General features: G+C 38.6%; 2 protein-coding genes across 5 annotated transcripts in view; both read left to right on the top strand.

The window, feature by feature from the left end:
* The window catches only part of ctc1 (CTS telomere maintenance complex component 1), a 76,247-nt gene extending 75,728 nt beyond the window's left edge, over positions 1-519 (top strand). Inside the window, exon 24 of the mRNA XM_073032572.1 lies at positions 35-519. Coding sequence (XP_072888673.1) covers positions 35-180 — 146 coding nt within the window. The 3' untranslated portion in view covers positions 181-519. The remainder of the gene's footprint in view (positions 1-34) is intronic.
* A 3,964-nt stretch (positions 520-4,483) lies between these two features.
* chd2 (chromodomain helicase DNA binding protein 2) overlaps positions 4,484-19,549 on the top strand; it is a 122,837-nt gene continuing 107,771 nt past the window's right edge. For 2 of the 4 annotated variants that reach the window (XM_073032568.1, XM_073032567.1), the window contains exons 1-2: positions 4,484-4,999; positions 5,213-5,481. In XM_073032568.1, coding sequence (XP_072888669.1) covers positions 4,991-4,999; positions 5,213-5,481 — 278 coding nt within the window. In that variant the 5' untranslated portion in view covers positions 4,484-4,990. The remainder of the gene's footprint in view (positions 5,000-5,212; positions 5,482-19,549) is intronic. The other 2 variants (XM_073032570.1, XM_073032569.1) reach the window with 1 other exon arrangement.

Below are 19,549 nucleotides of genomic sequence, written 5' to 3'. Positions count from 1 at the left end.
ATATGAACATAAAGATTTTCTCTCTCTCAAAAAGAATCCCTTCAAGTGAGGATATTGAAATGTGGAGATCACCAGTATAGCACCAAGATGGCGCCTACTTTGTCTTTGACTTGTTTGGACATAAAGGAAGTGGACTATCGAATGCTTTGTCACTTGGGAAATGATAGACTGATCCAATAGCAGGGCTGTTGGCCTGCATTGCCTTGTGCAGCTGTAGACCGAGACGTAATCCCCTGCAAGAAATCAAGAGAAATGATTGTCAAAGTTATTGCAAACTGAAATAATTGATGCATCACAGTCCATTGAGGAAAAGAACATTTTTATATTGCACTGATTTGAATTGACCAGTTTTGCCCAATATGCTGTTATAAAGCAATGCTTTAATTATCATTTATAATTAACAGAAGGTCCATGATGTTGAGTATTTTAGACTGCAAAAGTTGTATTTTGCTTTAATATAATTTGACTATATTTATGTATAGTGCGTTGTTTTTTAAAAATAAACCAGTTTTATTTAAACATTAATTAGTTGTGTATTTTGTTCTTGTACTAAATTACGTTTCTCCTATTTTCATTTAAGACACTAGTGCAGGAAGAATCGATGGGTTAGAATAGCCAGTGGAGTTATGTACATTGACCTTTTCCCCTCGGTGAATATGAATGAAAAGTTTCATCATTCCTATTTTCATCAGACTTTTGAAAGTATATAACAAACTTTTTCTGTCATTTTGCCTAATTACATCCTAGATGGTCAGATGATGTTGAAAATTAGTTACTTCCTGTTTCTTACTCCCTATCCCTCACTCGCCCATAAACATGGTTGATGGTAAGGTTGTAGCAGAGAAATTACTTTGGGGGAGATGGGTCTGTACCTTTGGTGTGCTGTTGAAATAGAGTTCAAGAGATCCTTGCAGATGAAAGTTAAAATTTATTGGATTGTTCTGGGAAATAGTTGGCATCCTGACTGATTTTGGTGGTCTTTTGGTTTATATTTTTCAGTTGTTAATCTTGGATCAATTCTTGTTTATATTTAGATCTTTGATCTTTAGCACGTGCTGGCAAATGCTGAGAACAAAATGTAAAGTTTTTTTCTTGCAATGAAAACCTTGCATGTAGAATTGAAAGTGTCTGAAATTATCATGAGAATCCTGCTTAATTTCTGTTTTGAGATTATGGATGTGTGATCATTGAAAGGGAAGATTATTTGATTATTTTTTTCATTGGAGTTGCCGTGTTGCCTGAAGCCTTTTTCATATTTATGTATATATGTATACATTTTTGTGCATATTACCTGTTATTGATGTGAAATCCTTGGTTATTTGTGCACTGAGATGCTATGGAATTGCTTGCTTGCAGTGATATGAATATGGGAATTAATATCTTTGGATCAGGGAGCAAGTCTGCATTTTGAGAGTGAAAACCTTATTGTTTACCAGAGTGATTTTTTTTGTATCCCTTCTTGAGTGTTGATTTAGGAATCCATTTGGAAGCTACAATGCCTCTGTATCTTCCCTTTGTGGATTATACCTACATTTGTATGTTTGAGAGCAAGCTGAGCCATAGTTTATGAAACAGTGAACATTTTTTGCTTACAAAGATTCATATTGTCTTAATGCTTTAAGTATAGCATGTGGAGAACTTATTAAATTATGTAAACTTTTAGGGCTATGTACAATTTCAAAGGGTTCAATTTGCAGAGGTACCACCACTCATTTGTGATAGGTTAAAGGGAATTAAGCATTATTGCCTTTGAAATAAGTATTGAGGATGGAGAGTTAACTGAATTACTATGGAAGGAGCATAATAAATGTTAAGCTATTTGCACTTTTACAACAAATGAGGCCAAACCTTGTCTAAATCTGGGGAATCCATTTACCTTGTGTGGAAATAATGGGTTAAATTTTGGAATACACTTCCAGAGGCTTTGGTGGCTCAGTTGCTCAGTGTATCAAAGGCAACCAGATTGGGTTTTTAGATGGTGGAGGAATGAACAGATAAAACATTTAATAAGAAAAGTGAAGCTAGGGTAAAAGATCCCCTCTGGTATTATTGACAGGCAGAAAAGACACAAGGACTGAGTGGTTTATTGTTAGATTAGATTTTGAGAACATTTTATTACTGAGTGCAGGGGCACATTGTGGAACAAATTGGTGCTAGTGGAGCAGGTTAAACTTGGGGGAAATGAAATGAGCATCATCAGAAGGATGGAAGAAGAAAAAGAACAAAACTTGTCATTAATACCTGAAAAGGAATAGTTGTATGGTATATTTCACAACTTTATGGCATTTGAAACTGGCCAATGAAGGACATTATTTTTGTTTTGAAATACAGAGCATGTAATGCACTCAGAAATTGATAATGTCGTTTGTTGGAATATTATGCTGCGCAAAGATGCTTATGAAGGTTAAAGCAATGCCCAATGGCTTTTGGAATGGTGTTTTCAGTGAATTTGGCAGAGAATAGTTTAAAAGTTGGTTTTTGGTGAAGATGTGTCTAATTACTTTGGTTTGCTGCTTGAGCTTACCAGCTCAGTTGAGTTTTCAAATGCTTTTTTAAGAATATTCCTCACGTTGAGTTTGGGATGCAAAAGTCTTGAATGACATGATGTTAGAACTTGGGAAGAAAAGGAAAATATTGTGTCTACTTGGTTTTGCTTTCTGGATTCCTCATGTTAAGCTTGGGATGTATTAAATCTTAGATATCAGAATGTTAGAACTTGGGGGGAAAATGAAAATATTGTCTACTTGGTTTTGCTTTCTGGATTTACCTATTCAAATATGTTTAGTACTGTTAAAAATGGTATGTATTCTAAATTGTAAAGAACTTGTTGCTACTTATAGCCAAACTAAGGTGCTTCATTATCTATGATTGTTGGGAAAACATTTGTCATAGGAATGTGGTTTTCTTATTGTGTTGTTTCATGACTTGGTGCTGTTGAACTGTTAACCAAAATCAATTTGGAATTTGCCTATCAATGTTTCCTGGTCATTCCCTGAAGCAGTCTTTTGGAGAGAGATTTATAAATGGGAAGCATTCAAGATATTGGGAATTTGTTGCTTTTTAACTTTCATTCATGAAGAATTGTCTAGATGTTGAAGAATGGAAATCTTGATGACTGGGAGGTTTTTGTTTGGAATATTCAGTTGTGCTTCCATGGAAGTTTCTGTGAACCTGGTGAACTTGCCCAAGAATTAACATATATCCAATGAAGCAAATGGGGTCCTTTAATTTGTTCACTACCAGAATACCAACATCATTAGTGCAGATCATAACATCTGATGGTCTTCAATGAACATTGGGAAGACCAGGAATCAGTTGATTTTCTTACATTATCAAATTCTATTGAAGAAGCTTGCCAGTTGGAACAATGGACCAAATTTGAGATATCCAAACAGGTCTTCAGAGAGAGCCTTTTTTGAGAACCCATGATTTGCTTTGATTTCATTCCTCCTTTTTTGACCAACATTTTTCTCATTGTCCATGTTTGGTGTTCATTTGCCATATAAATGGTAGGAGAAAAGTTGTTACCCGAGTTGATTCTGTTAGCTGTTTAGCTTGCACCAGATTTGAGGTACACCACAGCTGACATGAGAATCTACTTTTAAGTCAACTGGGCTGTTTGCACCATGAATGGAATCAGTATGCCATTGCTCAAGAAACTTGATCTATGTCAGATTTAAATATGTCACCATGTAGGATGAAGATTATTTTTACTCTTCTACCCAGTGGCTCTCTACTGGGTGGTTCATGGTCCTTGCTAAATAATGGACAACCAGTTGGAAGTCTTTGCTTCAAATCTCTCCATCTATGCCAAATCATTGGTATCACAAAAGCTTCTGGAAAACCAAGAAATACTCATTTAAAAAAAAACTGGGGAGTGGTGAAGGGAGTGGTGAAAAAAGTACATTTGAAAAAATGCCTCAAAAAGAAAACAGAAGACGACTAAAGTCTAAATTATTTATCTAATAAACAATGGTAAAAAGAATTCTTAGCCATTGGTTACAAATACATGCCAGTCCTTGAAGAACGAGATGTGGGGGTGGGGTGACCAGATCTGGAGTTAAATGGAAGCTGCTCCCTCCGTCTGTATTTAAGTTCCATTTTTTCCCCCTCCATATTATCTTCCTGAAGAAATCCTTGTAAGTCCATTTCCGGCCACGAGAGGAACTATTTTCTTTCTGACCAAGGGTATATTTTAATTGTTGAGAGAACAAGGGGGGGGGGGGGAAAGAACGACAAAAGAGATTTGCTTGGAGTCTCCCACCCAGGAGGAAAGGGGGCTCCCTCCCCCCTCCAGGGGTTGAGGATAGGTCCCAAGTCTTTCATGCGTGCCCCCAATGGGTGTGAGAATGTGTGGAGTGGGGCAGGGCTGGGTCTGGAGCTTCGGTCCAGCACCTGAGTCCGGGGAGGGGAGGGAGGGAAAAAAATGTTGCAATTATTTCGCAGCGTCGTGGCTGTCAATCAAAGGGAGCCCGGGCGCTTGAGAAGAAGCTCTATGGCGGCGGTGGTTAGGCGATATTCACTGCACTTCCAGTACACCTAATGCAACTTTTCACCAACTTCCACCACTGCAAGCCAGACTGCGCCTCCTTTCTGTGCAAAAACTCGCAGCCAGGAACCACTCCAGACCTGGGGCTGCACAGAAAGCCCCAGCACCCCTTTTTTTTTTAAAAAAAAGAAAGCCCTTATTTTTTTTTCTTTTCTTGGCTGTGTGTGTGTTTGTGATTTTTTTCCCCCTTTTTCCGGCAAGCAGATGTCGTTGTTTTTGAGCTTTGCAGACATGGCGCACCTCCATTTTTGAGCGACTTTGTGCGCTTTTATTTCTTCTGTGTATATTTTCACACGCCGGGATCAAAAGGGAAAAAAGAACAAGGCATGATTTTTTTCAACTCTTCGACTTTTTGGAGCCTTTGAGAGAGAAAAAGAAATCGGTTTCGTTTTAGCTAAGTTTAGTCGACGGTGCAGAAACTAGCTTGAGCCTCAGCCATACATGGAACAGGTATGTTTATTTTTAATAGAAATGTCTTAATTTTAAAAAATATTTAATATAAGCCTGCGATTGCGTAGTTAAAATTCACTAGATTGATTTTGGGTGACTTTTTATTTGATGCGTTAAGTTTCGGGCATGTCAGTTTCTTAGCGTGGCTTTGAAAGGAATGTACCTGTTCTTGTGTTGTATTTCTTTATTTTTAACCGGGCTGTTTTTGTGTAGAGCTTGTCGGAGTGCGACAATGGTATTGAGTGCTTAAACAATGTCGCTGCTGCGTCAGGGCTTTGCAAGTCGACCAGCGGGCAGTCGCTGACTCCGGTGGACTTGCTCGCTCGCTGCGAGTTTGACAGAGCAGAGCGGCGTTCGCTCAGTCCCCATCCACGTGTAGCCCAGAACAAAACCGAGCCCCCGAACTCGCCCGGCCCCACCACCATGTCCAGCCAGGGCAAAAACACAGAAGACGACGGCTCAGATCACAGCAATGCTTCCAGGTACGAGCTCAGTGTATGTGCGTGTGTCTGTCTCTCTCTCTCCCTCTCCAGCTCTCCGTGCCCTGTTATTTTGGGGGTTTGCACATCGTTTGCCTTGTTATCGATGCCTGTCTCCCCTTCGATCACCCAAGCAAAATTTCCCCATTTCGACCAAATCTTTAATCGATGACCTTGAGATTCCTAAAAGCCCCACCCTATTTTTTTGATCGCAGTTTCCCCAACTTATGATATACCATTTGGGCCTATATTAAGCAATGGAAATACATTACAAGGCCGTCGATCCTCCTTTATCGTTTATTTTATAATATTCCAACGAATATATTCCTTCCGTTTATGTTACTGAAGTAAAATGACCTTGTGGTTGCTGTTGCTGCAATGCACCATTTTACTGACAATGCAGACGGGTTTGAGAATTTGAGGATTTGGTGTCCATAGTAAACCCATAGAAGTAAATTGTAGTAAATATACTACAAAAAGTTACATGAATGAAAAAATTTTCATATTTATAGTTAAATTAAGAAGTGTCAGTTGGAAAGTTGCTTCTAAGTCTATATTTTTATCCCCACCATACCATTTCACTATATGTCTTAGGGTATTTTGTAAATTTTTATTACAATTTGGTGAAAAGTTTACCAAGCTGGTATCCCAAACTCCTGTGTTGAAATAATAAAGTACATACTTTATATTTAGGCTTCTCCTAGTATGCATCCATGCCCTGTGCCACGAAAACGCTTTTGTCTTTGTGGAAAATATTTTATTGTCTTGAATATACCTTTTAAAACTTAAAAGTTTTATAATTGTTTTAATTACTTTGCGATATTTTATACAGCTCATGTTGTATATCTATATGTGTGTGTTTCTTTCAATACTGGGTAAATGATGAATTTATACCACAAAAATAAAGATATTTCTCAAAGAAGTTGAAGCTTTTCTTTGAAAGACACTGAAACTTTTATTTATTGTTGAACTTTTAACAGGTCAATGGATATTGTGACTTCCAAACACCTGGCTACAGGTGATACTTATAATAGCAAAGATGTTAAGCTGGATGCATAATATTTTGCTGTAAATTTGCATCTTTAAAACAAAATTATTATCTAGACATTACCATAGCTATAGATTAACATGATTTGAATTGGATTTAGTTTTCATTTGAGATGTAGAATTTAATCATTCTTTAAAAGATGCTGCAAATCAATATTTATCATTTACTGTTTTTAATGTGATCTTTGAACATTTTCCCACCTTCCATCAGTATGACCCACTCGAGGTATATTGATTGAGATTTGTAGATAATTTACAATTTGGTCAACTATTTAATAGTTTTTCATATAAAAAATATATTAATCTGAACTTTTGGTGTTTTACTTTTACATGTGAATACATGTTTTTTTTGTGGATTTTCGTAAGATATGTCCACCATGGACATTTTTGACTTTTACTGTCATTGTATCTCTTGGGTGGTCACTTGAGGTTTAATATCTATGCTAAGATTGCCCTTGGGAATACCATGGGACTAGTTTCACTCTGGACCTACTCCACACACTCACAAGGTGACTTGAACACTTGAAACTATTAACTTTTAAGGAATTGCTCTTCACTTGCATGGGGGTTGATGCAGTCCTTTTGTGGATTTGTCATTGTCCTCTTGAGTTGATGAAGGACCAATGTCCATCCACCTTGATCTGGGCTGGGAGGGACAGTCTTTTTAGATGGGGAAAAATACTTCAGTTTTACTGGTTCTGTCATGAAAACTGCCAGCAGTGTGGAAATTGGTGTGCCTTCCATGAAAAACAGGCCATCCATTCATCTGGATGGTGTGATGGTCCTGATATAGGCTCTCAACTGGAAACATGGACTATCCATTTCCCTCTATAGATGTTGCCTGATGTTCTGAGTTCCTCCAGCTCTGCATCTGTAAATTTGAGTTCCCTTCATTAGGATGGCTTCAGAAACTTTCAAATATTTGATCAACTGCGAGCAGACAATGGTTTCTTAACTGTGGTTGTTGAGAATATTGGTTCATAGTGGACCAATGTTTGGAATGGATGGCTCTGTTCATTCTGTTGAGGGAAAGTTGCTGGTATTCCAAAACTGACAGCCATCAATATAGTCACAGGGTTTCTGTATCTTGTCAAATTCTACCATTCAAAACAGGTGCAGATTGAGTATGTTTACACATGCTGCCTGTTTAAAATATCTAAATAAAATTACACAACATACTTTGGGTTCTAGTGTCGTGCCTAGCCTTAAGAAAATATTCGCAGGTTGCTGGTATGTTGTGTTAAAGTAAGTTAAATTCAAACCAATTAGGGCAGCTAACTTATTGCAATGAGCGATTGATTACTCAGGGTATCTTGATTGTTCAAGACATTCTCATAACCAAATTGTTTTCCCTATTTTTGAAATACTTAGCATAAAAGTTATTCATTCTTCTTTGGGGTAAGTGAAGAAATTCTTGAACACTTACACCAAGCTACATTACTATTTGTGGAAAATAAGCGTAGAGCTTTGTGTAATGACAATTGAGAGAAGCACAACATTGTAAAGATTGCATGTTGGAAGTTGCTGGTAGGTTCATTTGAATTTCTTAAGTTAAATGTAAATATTAATAGAACAAGATGTTTGAGGACACAAGAGTGAGTGAAGTCATATATAAAGTTTTGATGCTGATTTCTTGTTAGCTCAGCAGCAAGAGGATAGGATGTGTGGTTATGGTTGAGTTTGCACACTGTCTCATAGAAAGGAACTCCTTTTCTGCCCATTGCTAAGGTTGTGGTGGGAGAAGGCAGAAAATAGTGTAATTAAAGAAATCTAACCACTGCCATCCATGCACACATCTTTTACAGTTGCAAAGACAAAGTCCATCCAAGCTGCTTTAGCTACTGAATTACCATTTCTGTGACAATAATATCACTGGAATGGAGCACGGTTTAAATCATTTGCCTTCGCCCATCTCAGATCCTGAACCTGGTCCCCACCTCAACCTCTCAGACTATGGGTGAATGTGATGTTGATCAAGGAATTACAGATTTAAAATCTAGCTCTCACCCTGATTCTTTAGGGGTATAATTGGGCCATTGATGTTTTCAGCAAATGTGGCGTACTTGCCTTGGAAGGCAATTTTACTACACACCTCCATAAACTTGACTGGTTTCCCCTATAGAAGAAACTTATCACCGGATAGATTATGGAATTATTTGGGATTTCATGGCCCCCATTTATGCTTAATGAGTAATGTTTATGTTTTATAAATTGTATTTATTGTATGGTTTTGGAATTTCCATGTTCCATTTGCTTATTCTGACTAACCAGTGGCTGCATTTTGGAAGGTTCTGAAATATTAATTCACTTGTGTATATGGAGAGCGTGGATTTATTGTGGATCCATTTATTGTACTGGATCCATAAGCAATATGGCTAAATATTTGAACTGAATTTTAGGTGCTTTGGTTTTGAAGATGAAGTGTAATATCCAGTTTTTTTTGCAGTCAAACCATTTAATAAGATGCCTTATCCCAAAAAATAACTGCCCTGAAATTTGCTGAGAATCAAAACAGAAGAATGTGTATTTGTGGGATAGAATAAAATATTCCTTACAAAAGGAATGCCCGCTCTCCTTGCATAGATTCCAGTTGTAAATGGAAATTGAATATTCTTCCATTTGTTATTGTACTGAAGTCAGGTTTATGGAGCAACAATAAAATGTTTAATTTCTGTTGTGTAAGATGGTTGTTTTCAAGGAGTCTTGTTTAAATATAAGTGTTAACAGTAATATATGATGAGTTATTTTATTGTCAGTATGGAAATTCATTTTGTTTGGGCAGTGTATGCTTGGGGATAGGTGCTCTTTGTTTCAAAATAGTTGTGCTTTCATGTTTTTACACTGGGATCCTGTCAGTTTATTTGGCAGCCATTTTATGAAGGTAGAAATCATTATCAAGAGCATGTTTTTAACATTTCTTCAAGAGGTTTCTGCCAGTTTTCTACCAATAAATTAACTTGTATGGCCAGCTGAAACCTTGTGTGCGTGCATTTGGCTGTTATGTGAAAGTTGGAGGCAGGGAAGAGTGGTTTAAAAGGATGGTATAGCTGTCTTTTTGAAAGCTTTTAGTCAGCTGCAGTCAACTTCAGAGAGACAAAATGGCTCTGCTTTACGCTGCATAACTAGACAGACATACTGCATTGCATAGTGTAGTTAGGAAGTACAGGAAGCTGGTGATGATGTAGCTGGGTTCAAAGGTTGTGCTCTGGAATTTGATTGGCTCTCCGCGTAGTAACAGAACTGCCTGCAGCAGAGCTCTCGACAGCTCTGTTCTGGACTGACGTCAGCACTGCCTTTGAAAGCCTCCCTTGTCAAGCAAGCCGCTCTATTTAGCTGAGAATTCTTGCTAAGCTTGCATCATGGCCAGCAAAATCTCTAGGATTAATCAGCTATTTTCCTCCACTGTGTGTATTTTATGTTTTTTTTAATGAAGCTTGCTTTTTTTTTAATTTATATAGAATTCTAATATATAGTTACTGGAAGCTCGTATATGATCCCTATTAAGCTCGGATTGATGACCTCATTTTTATTTTCTGAGATTCCCCCCCCCCCCCCCCCCACAATAACGTTTCTGCCCTTTTATTAATTTCAAGGAAATGGTACCAGCTGTCAGGGGGTGGGGGAGCCTACACTGGGGTTAGCACTTTTGTTGCTTTCTGAATGAGCTTTATAGGGATGAGGACAGATGTCTTGATGGTTCTTCAGCGCAGTTGGATAGCTGGTTAGGATCGCTGATCTCCCCTGCCCTGCTATTGTGTGCGAGTGCACATTGGTTAAACTCCACTTATCGAAGAAACTAAATGAACTATCTGACAAACTTTAGAGCTTTAATTAATACTCTGAAGGATATTATTTGCAGATTTTACTCAAATCTATTATATTTATTAACTGCTGCCTCCTCTTTAAAGTCATTAACTTGGATAAGGTTTGCCCAGTCACCTGATGCATAGCTTTGGGGTATACTGTGAATCACTCTTCCTCTGACTGTTTTCTTTACACCCCATTTCACAGGAGGGCCTATATTGTGTTTGCAGATGAAATCCTTTATCTTAAACCTCCAGTAATATGGAAGCTAATGTTTCATTCTGTCACCTATTGCTGAGATTGATGGTTACAGCAATTTCTTTAAAAGAAAGATACTGAAAGATCTTACAAACACAATTCCATGCTTAGGTTAATATATTTACTCTGTATGTTAAGCCAAAGTTTAGCTTCATGTATTGCTACTTGCAGCAAGCTCTGTTCACCAGTGCACCTTGCTATCTAAGGTCAGAGTAACAGAGTTTCGGATCAAGGATTCAGGAATGGGTTCCTCCCCTCCTCCATCAGATTTCTAAATGTTCAATTAACCCATGACTGTTACTTCAGAATTCTCCCTTTGTGCACTTTGATTTTCTTTTTCTATATATTTACTGTAATTTAGTCTTGTTATGCATTGCAATGTACTGCAGTAAAATAACAAATTTCATGACCCATACCTGTGATATTAAACCTCGTTCTGATCTGAGTGGCTGCTGTTATGTAACACAGAACCTTGATTCAATTTGGGCACCTGGGGACATGTTACTGCTACAGTATTGATAGCAGTGGCATGACAATAAACTGGAGATCAGAGAACTAACACGTGGAAAGTGCAAGAGGCAAACATTTTATGACTCTTAATTAGTCATTCCACAACTCTCATTAATACATAATTTTCAAATTTCAAGGTTCAAAGTAAATTCATTAACCACCCTTACTGGAGAAGGAGGGTTGAATTACAGTTGAAGGATCTATAGGTCTGGGACATCGGGAAATAAAACCCTTGCATTTCATGTGGACATTGGTGGGTGAATAAATTCATTAGCTCTGCAATACAAAACAAATGACAGTGTTGACAGTGAAACTGTTAGTTTGTGGTAATCCCATTCTGGTGCTGCCTTACTGTTCACAGATAGAAAGTTGCCATTCTTGGTGTGGTCTTTTTGTGGCTCCAGACCCACCAATGTGGTTGACAGCTAAACTGTTCACAGGCAGTTTAGAGGTGAGCAGTAGGTGTCAGCTACACCCACCAGCCTTGAGCTAATGAATAACACCACTTGGCTTCTCTGAAGAATTGTCACCTTGTTGAGGTGAAGATGCTTGAAAGTTCCTGAGAACCCAACAGCAATGTCATGTGGAGTTTAGCCATCTGGCCCCTTGCTCCAGGGAGGGTCATCCATGGTGCTAAGGTCAAAGGGGGAGGTTCCAGACAAAATGTGTTCCAAGGTGATCAGGCAGTGGAGCTAGTGGAAGGTGATGACACATCACAGCAGCAGAGAAGGTGGAGGAAGGCTGCAGTAGTGAAGGGTATCCAGTTGTGTATTCCACACTACTGGTTCTGGATCCTCATCTCTGAAGGATCGTGTGGTGGTTATCTTTGCACCATATACCCACATTAAACAGTCACACACAGGTATTCTCCATTAAGGGAGTCCACCCCAACATCCTGGTTTATGTGGATTCTGGATCGTTCTCTACAGCCACCTGGGACTCCCCTTAGACAACCCCTTAGGAGAACATCATAGTCGCCTTGTTACTGCACTTCTAACACCATTTGGGTTTATGCTGCCACTTGGCAATGGCAATTTCAATGACATAGCGACATTAACCCAAGAGGTGGCTACCCTATATTACGTAAGTTTAAATTCATTGTTTCAGGCCATATAAGTTATTGCGCAGTTTAATAAGGTAATATGCAGGTTCGTATTGGAGTTTGACACAAAAGTTTTCCTGCATATCTTTGAATATAGTAATGCATTATCTTAACTGGCTGATGAAATCACTTGGTCCTTTAGCAGGGATTGCGTGGAAGGAGGCCTACTTGACCACAGTTTTGAATTTTGTACACATTTTAGTAGAAATTGTTTTAAAATGTGGTTTGTCATCTTTGAGCAGGTTTACACACTGGGATTATTTTTAACCTTCAGCCAATTTGTTTTGATGGATTGGATTGTATTTGCAGTATCCAAGATGTGGCAGTGAACAAACTGCATTTCATTTTGCCTAAGCAAACAAAAATTTCATTGTGCTTCAGAAAGAAGTTTGATTGATGCAGCGTGCTATGCTCGTGTGCCATCTGGAAGACAAAAAACAAGCTGGTGTTTTGGGTGAGGAACCCACATCAGAGCTTGTGACTTTCAATCAAAGCACCGACCTGTTATGCAAAGACTTGGTAACCTTCACACTGTCAGCATTTCTTCTTTTGGATTTTAACTTTCTAATACATGGTCCTCCTCCAGATTTGTCTTGCTTTGTTTCTGGTTCGAGTCTTGTAAGTTGGAATGCTTTAGTCATTAAAGATTTATGGGACTACTGAGTAAAAAAACATCCATTGTACAATATAGAAATCTTAATTAAGTCAATGCAAGTGCTTTGAAATTCCAATTAAGGATGCAGATCCAATCTGGGAAAGAAACCTATGGTTCTTGGGTAGTCTGGCCTATATGTGACTTCATACCCATCGCTATGTTTGACTATTAATCATCTCAGTATAAAGACAAAGAGATGGACAGTAAAAACTGAATTGTCAGTTATGTCCAATGAGGAGTTTTAAAAAATAATTCTCTGAGCTTTGTAGGTATTAAGCAAAAGTGTAGATGCTTTCCTGAAATGAAAACAGGAAAATGTTGGAAATATTTAGCAGATCGTGCATCTGTGAAGAGCGATGAATGTTTCAAGCCTGGAAAGTGCTGTTGAAGGGTACTGTTCCTGAAATATTGACTATTTTTCCATAGGTACTGTCAACCCTCGATGTTTCCCACATTTCCTGGTTTTATTAAGGAATATTCTTTCATTTAAGCATGCCCAGAATGGTTAACTGAGAGAAATGGTTATATAGCAGATGGAGATATTTCAAATAAGAGACTGCTTGTTTGTACCATGTGTGGTAATGTTTTGCAGCTTGCAGTATTTCCCAAGGCAGTCTGACATACCTAACAACTAATCAGCGTATTTAAAAACAGTGTCCCCAGTTAACTGAGGGAGGGAAATATTCTCATCAATACATCTCTAAACTTTTCTTGCATCATATTCAAACCTTGTGCCTTTGAAAACTTGTTCTTCAAATTTTCCTGCATTGTGTCTTTTGAATCAAAGTGCAGGAAAGCAAACACAGCAGACTGAAGATGTGGGAATTTGGAGCTAAGAGCAACTATTGGAGTAACTCAGCAGATCGCGCAGCATCTATGAACAGGTGGAATTGTTCACATTTCCTGTTGAAACCTGCTTTAAACCCATAACTTAATTTATTTTTCCTTCACAAGTGCTGCTCAAATTCTTCCAGCAGTTTATTTATTTTTTGCTGATAAATGGGCCATTAGTTTGTATCTGTTTAAAACTTCTCTTTGGGACCTAGAAGTTGATGGGCATTAGAAATAAGAGAAAATCTGCAGGTGCTGGACATCAAAGCAACAAAATGCTGGAGAAATTCTGCAGGCCAAGCAGCATCTATGAAAAAAGTAAACAGTCGATGTTTTGGGCCGAGGCCTAAACCTTTTCTCAGGACATCGGGGTATTAGCTGTTCTCCGGTGCCTCAGCCTCATTGTTAGCCAGAACTGTACACTTACTATGGAGTCTAATGCAATAATCTGACATGAGATGATGGGGACTGGTGGGTATTTCGTGATGTGGTCTGCTCCTTACACGATTTTGGGTTACTTTTTGTGTACAAATGTCAAGTGGCCCAGCATGCCATTCAGTGCTCCTCTAATATGAGTGGATGTGAACCAGGAGTCAGTGAAGGAAGTTTATAAAAGGAAACACAACAAGAAGTCTTGAAGCAAAGATCGCCATCTCTCCAAAATAGTTATAGTATACTTCTCACTGGAAAGAATATATAGAGCTTTGGTTTAATGTCCCATTCAGAAGATGCTGTCTTTAAAAGTACTGCACTACCACAGTGCTGTACTGGAGTGTCAGTGTAGATTTGTTTGCTCTAATTTTTGGAAGGGGTCTTGAACCCACAACCCTCTGATTTCCAATGGTGACTAAGCTTTATCTGTGCCTTTGTATACTTAACCAAAGAAAAATAATCTGCAGTGTTTTTATTAGACTTTGGAATATTCAGTTCATTTAAGCACAGGGAACTTTCCATTTTGGGCAGCTGATGTTGATACTGACCATTTCCCATACACAGTGCATCTCCTCACTGAACTTGGAAGGACACCTCTCTGCCCAGAATGGCACCCTTCCATTTCCCACACCTCCCAGCTTCTGTGGCTGTACTTAAGGGGGACCTCAACAAAATATTTGTGCTGCGGAGTTCCTGCTCACCAAGATTGGATTTTGGTCAATAGGTTTCCTGAGATAGCAATGATACTCGCTGAATCCTTTTTTTTATATTTGTCCTTGTTTGCCTGACGTGGGCATGGAGAAGCTTTCAATGGGTCTTTCTTGATAATGGCCAAACACCAGTAATGTTAATGTTAGCAGGCAGGAGATTGTTGTATCAGTTTATTAGGTTAGTACCTAAGCTCTCCATTAAAGCAAGTGAACCAGTATGGACCAACAAATCTCTGCTAGTTCCCAGGGAAACAAACCTATCAGTTTCATGCCCAGCCCTCACTTTTTTTTTTCCTGTCATTTATTCATTATTGCCTCCTGTCAGCTCCCCTTTGCGCAAGCCCTCCAGAAGGTGAAATCCTCTTTGGAGGAGAAAAAAGGCTTGCATTCTCCCATTATATTGATTCACGGTTCAATTTATATAGCTGTTGTTGTAGAGGTGCAGCCATGTTGACTGGGATGGAAGATGATGAGTGGATAATGTTACAAACAGGAGATAATCTGCAGATGCTGGGCCTGAAATGTCAACTGTTTACTCTTTCTCACAGATGCTGCCTGGCTTGTGCTGACCTCCTCCCAGCTTTTTGTGTGTGTTGAGTGGGTAATGTTACTTCTGTTCTTTCTGCTGTCCCAATACCTGCAGTATATGCCTGGATTTCCTCCACCTGGTTACCAGTTGTACAACTAGGAAGAAAGCTGTTTCTTTCAATTTATTATCATCTGTCCTGGCAGTAATTTCCTGAATCAATTGTTTTTAATATTTGATAATAAATATTATGGTATGAGGCACGGCCCTCCAACCGAGCAGGTTATTGCTGAACAGCTGTAAAGCAAATGCAAAACCTGGAAAAAGTGCTTCACATTTTGCAGTGCAGACTAATAGATGATTGAATCAATTAACTGCCAGGAAACAAGGAAAGAAACACAAAAACATCATTTATCTAATTATTCCTTGCCTAATGTTTCAGAGTAATTGTGTTATAGATTTTCTGTGATGCATGAAATGTATTTTTGTGCATGTAAATTAAGATGCAAATATTGTATGTTCAACAAAGTGCAAATGGGATGAATTAAGCATTGAGTTTGCAGGTGGAAGGAGCCGGTTGGAGAGAAATTCACCATAAAATGACAGAATTGTTCAAACTTGAAACTCACAAAGTAGATTGGGGCACTTGGAACTAAGTCTTGAAATTCTTACACGCAAATCTGTTAACATTTTCGTTATGCAGCAATTGAGACACAGGTGAAACACATTTTATTTGATTTTGTAGCCATAAGTTACAAGCCTAGCAATCATGGCTATTAGTTCCTTCCTTCTCACTGTACACTTGATCTTGTGTTTACTCTCTGAACTTTATGCCTTATGGTACCCTAGTACTAGAGTGTAAATACTGTCTTGCGAAGCACTTTGGAATGTTTTAAAAGGCCTATATAAATAAGTTTTGTCGGTAACTACAGCGAGATTGTGCAAGTTCTCGAGAGCACTGCACTCGGAATCTATGCGTATTCTGAGCGGAAGTGGTGGAGTTCTTATTAGGCTCTTTCTTGAAATCTTTGGGCTGTTTTATAAAAACAACTTTCAATTGCCAGTACTCGTAAATTTGAAAAGCTGTTCATTTTATAATGTTTCTTTAAAAGGGTCACTTTGGTAAAATTTGATCCTTGTACAGTATTGCAGTCAGTCATAAGACATGGGAGCAGAATTAGGCCATTCGGTCCATCAATCTGCTCTGCCTTTCTATCATGGCTGATTTATTATTCCTCTCAATCCATTCTCTGGCCTTCTGCCTCTGCAACCTTTGCCACCTATGCTAATTAAGAACCTATCAACCTCCACTTTAAATGTTCCCAATGCCTTATTGTCACAGACAGCTGTGGAAGTTGAATTCCGCAGATTTGCCACCCTCTGCCTGAAGAAATTCCTCCTCAGGTCTGTTCTAAAGAATTTCTATGTATTCTGAGGCTGTGCCCCTCTGGTCCTCTCCTGCTACAGGAAACATCTCCACATCCACTCCATCTAAGCCTTATAATATTCCATTGGTTTCAATGAGAACCCTTTATTTGTTTAAACTACTGTGAGCGCATAATTTGGGTGAGTTGACTCATTTTGTCTTCCGATCTTATGGAAATATAGCAGCCTTCTGGATTCAATATCAAATTCTTGATGTCCAGATGGCTCATTTATTTTACTTCTTCCCTCATCGGAGTTGGTTCTAAAAGTTGACATGTTGACTTACCTCCTGAATATTGAAAGGACTAGATAGGATGGACATGAAGAGGACATTTCCAGTAGTGGAGAATGTATTGCTGTTGCTTTGTCTTCAGACAAAAGTTTTAGCATGTCATTCCTCTGTAACAGGTGGAGTTTTAATACTTTCTGTTCCCTTGGACACTTATTGGCTGGCCTTAATGTGTGAGCCTGTGTTCTTTGAGCATTTGCTGTTCAAAGTAAATTTATTATCAAAGTACATATATGTTACCATATACAACCCTGAGATTCACTTTGTTGTAGACACTCACAGTAACTACAAGAATCTATGAGAAAACTACACTATAGAATCTATGAAAGACTGTACCCAACCGGATGGACAAACACCAGTGTGCAAAAAAAAAACAAACAGCAAATACAAAAATGAGAAAATAATAATAAATAGCATATATTGAGAACATGAAATGAAGAGCCTTGAAAGTGAGTCCATAAGCTGTGGGAACAGTTCAGTATGGGATGAATGAAGTTATCCTTTCTGGTTCAAGAGCCTGATGGTTGAAGGGTAATACCTGCTCTTGATCCTGGTGGTGTGGGTCTTGAGACCCGTGTACTTTCTTCTTGATGGCACCAGTGAGAAGAAGGCATGGCCTGGGTGGTGGGAAACTTCAAATGCTGCTTTCCTGTGAAAGCCTTCCATATAGACGTGTTCAACAGTGGGAACCTTGGACCATGTCCACTACTTTCGTTGGTTTTTCCATACAAGGGCATTGGTGTTTCCATACCAGGCTGTGAGGCATCCAGTTAATATACTTTCCACCTCACATTCATAGAAGATTCGAAATATTATCCAGGGCACCTCAGTCAATCCAATCGTTACAAAGTTTGACTTCACGTGTAGAGTCATATTTATAAAGCACAGAAACCAGTCTTTTGGCCCAACTTATCCATGCTGGCCAAGAGGTCTAACTGAGCTAGTCCAATTTTCCTGAATTTGGTCCTTATCTCTCTTGATCTTTTCAATCCTCTTATCTCTAAATGTTATTGTACTCACCTTTCCAGCAGTGCTGAGGAATGGCAACCAATCAATGTTTTAATTTAAACTTCCCTCCCAGTCTTACCCAAGCTGGGGTTACTAAGGACAAATCTGACATGGTTACTCAAGATGGAGGTGGACTGAATGTAGAGTCTTTCAATTTCATGGCTTCCATTTTGGCAGTGTCCTGTAATTGTACTTAAATGTGTCCTTTCTTGTGCCATTCCTCTGCATCCGCACTGTTCCAGCAATAGCAATTGTTCTCGTTTGGTGAGCCTCCTGTATTAAAACTGGCTTCTTAATGTTTTTAAACAAGGACAGTGGATGAAGGTGCATGATTTGGTGTTCAGTTCTTATTTATCACTGTCTGAGCCTGAAGCTGGTTCAAGTGATCCTCAGCTAAATAAATTTAACAAAACAAACTGCAAAAAGAATAACTTAACATCAGGAAAACAGGTTGCCTGAACTCTTTGTCGGCTCACGGAGCTGAGTGGTGGCCATTGGTTACACTGTGTTATCTCGCACACCCAGTTTTAATCAGGGATGTCATTGATTTGATTGGGTTTTATTGTAGTTCTGAGATGGTGGAAGTAGAGTGCTATAAAATGGCGAACGGACCTGGCAAAATACCAAATCCCTGGAACTTTCTGGAACTGGAGCAGTTGAATTTCAGTGCTGCCATCTTGTAGTGGCTGAAAGAAATGTCCTGCCGGGCTATACCATGTCCAGGCTTATTTTTGGGTGGTGTTTAATGACAAATGAGAGATTGTTTAACACTCGAATTTAAATGAACCTTGCTGTAAGGTTTATGATTGTAAATTTATTTAAAAGATAACCATTCTTCAGTGTTTGTGTGTGACGTAGCATTTCATTTAAAATTCATCAGCTTGATTAATTGTCGTGTCTTATATTGAAGTATTTATATGCATGGAATCGCATTGATGGCCTCAATTTCAGCAACTTTAAAAATTAATATTTTTTTCTTGGGGGTGGAGGGGAGAAATCTGTTAATTCAAACCACTGCAGAAATGAGCATATGCAGCCTCACAGTATGTTGTGCTGTGGTGCATGTTCTTGGCAGCAGAGGGCATTTTGACTGCTCGCCTTACAGTGTGCAGTAAAATAAAATTCTCAATGTTATTTAAATTATTAAAATGATTTGAAAATTCTCTATGGACTGAAAACATCTCTGAATATTTCCTTTAAAGCCTTTTGTGGTTTCATCCATATGCAGATGCTTAATATACATAAAATTCATCAATTAGCCCTTTCAGAAATATCAGTACACCCGCATTAGCTTTGAGCTTTTGGGTTCAATTTAACAAGTGTGGTGTACTTTTATTCTTGCAAGTGAAATATTTTGGAATGTTATTTTCTTACAGGGTAATGTGCTTCAGAATTGGAGATGGCAGTTTTGATGCTTTTAAATTACCAGATAGAAACCAGTTACATTCTCATCCGCACCTCTGCCTCTCTCCCT

The sequence above is a fragment of the Hemitrygon akajei genome, chromosome 30 (assembly GCF_048418815.1).
Source record: "Hemitrygon akajei chromosome 30, sHemAka1.3, whole genome shotgun sequence".
Taxonomy (NCBI): domain Eukaryota; kingdom Metazoa; phylum Chordata; class Chondrichthyes; order Myliobatiformes; family Dasyatidae; genus Hemitrygon; species Hemitrygon akajei.
The sequence above is the reverse complement of the archived record's forward strand: the minus strand, read 5'-3'. Positions and strand labels throughout refer to the sequence as shown.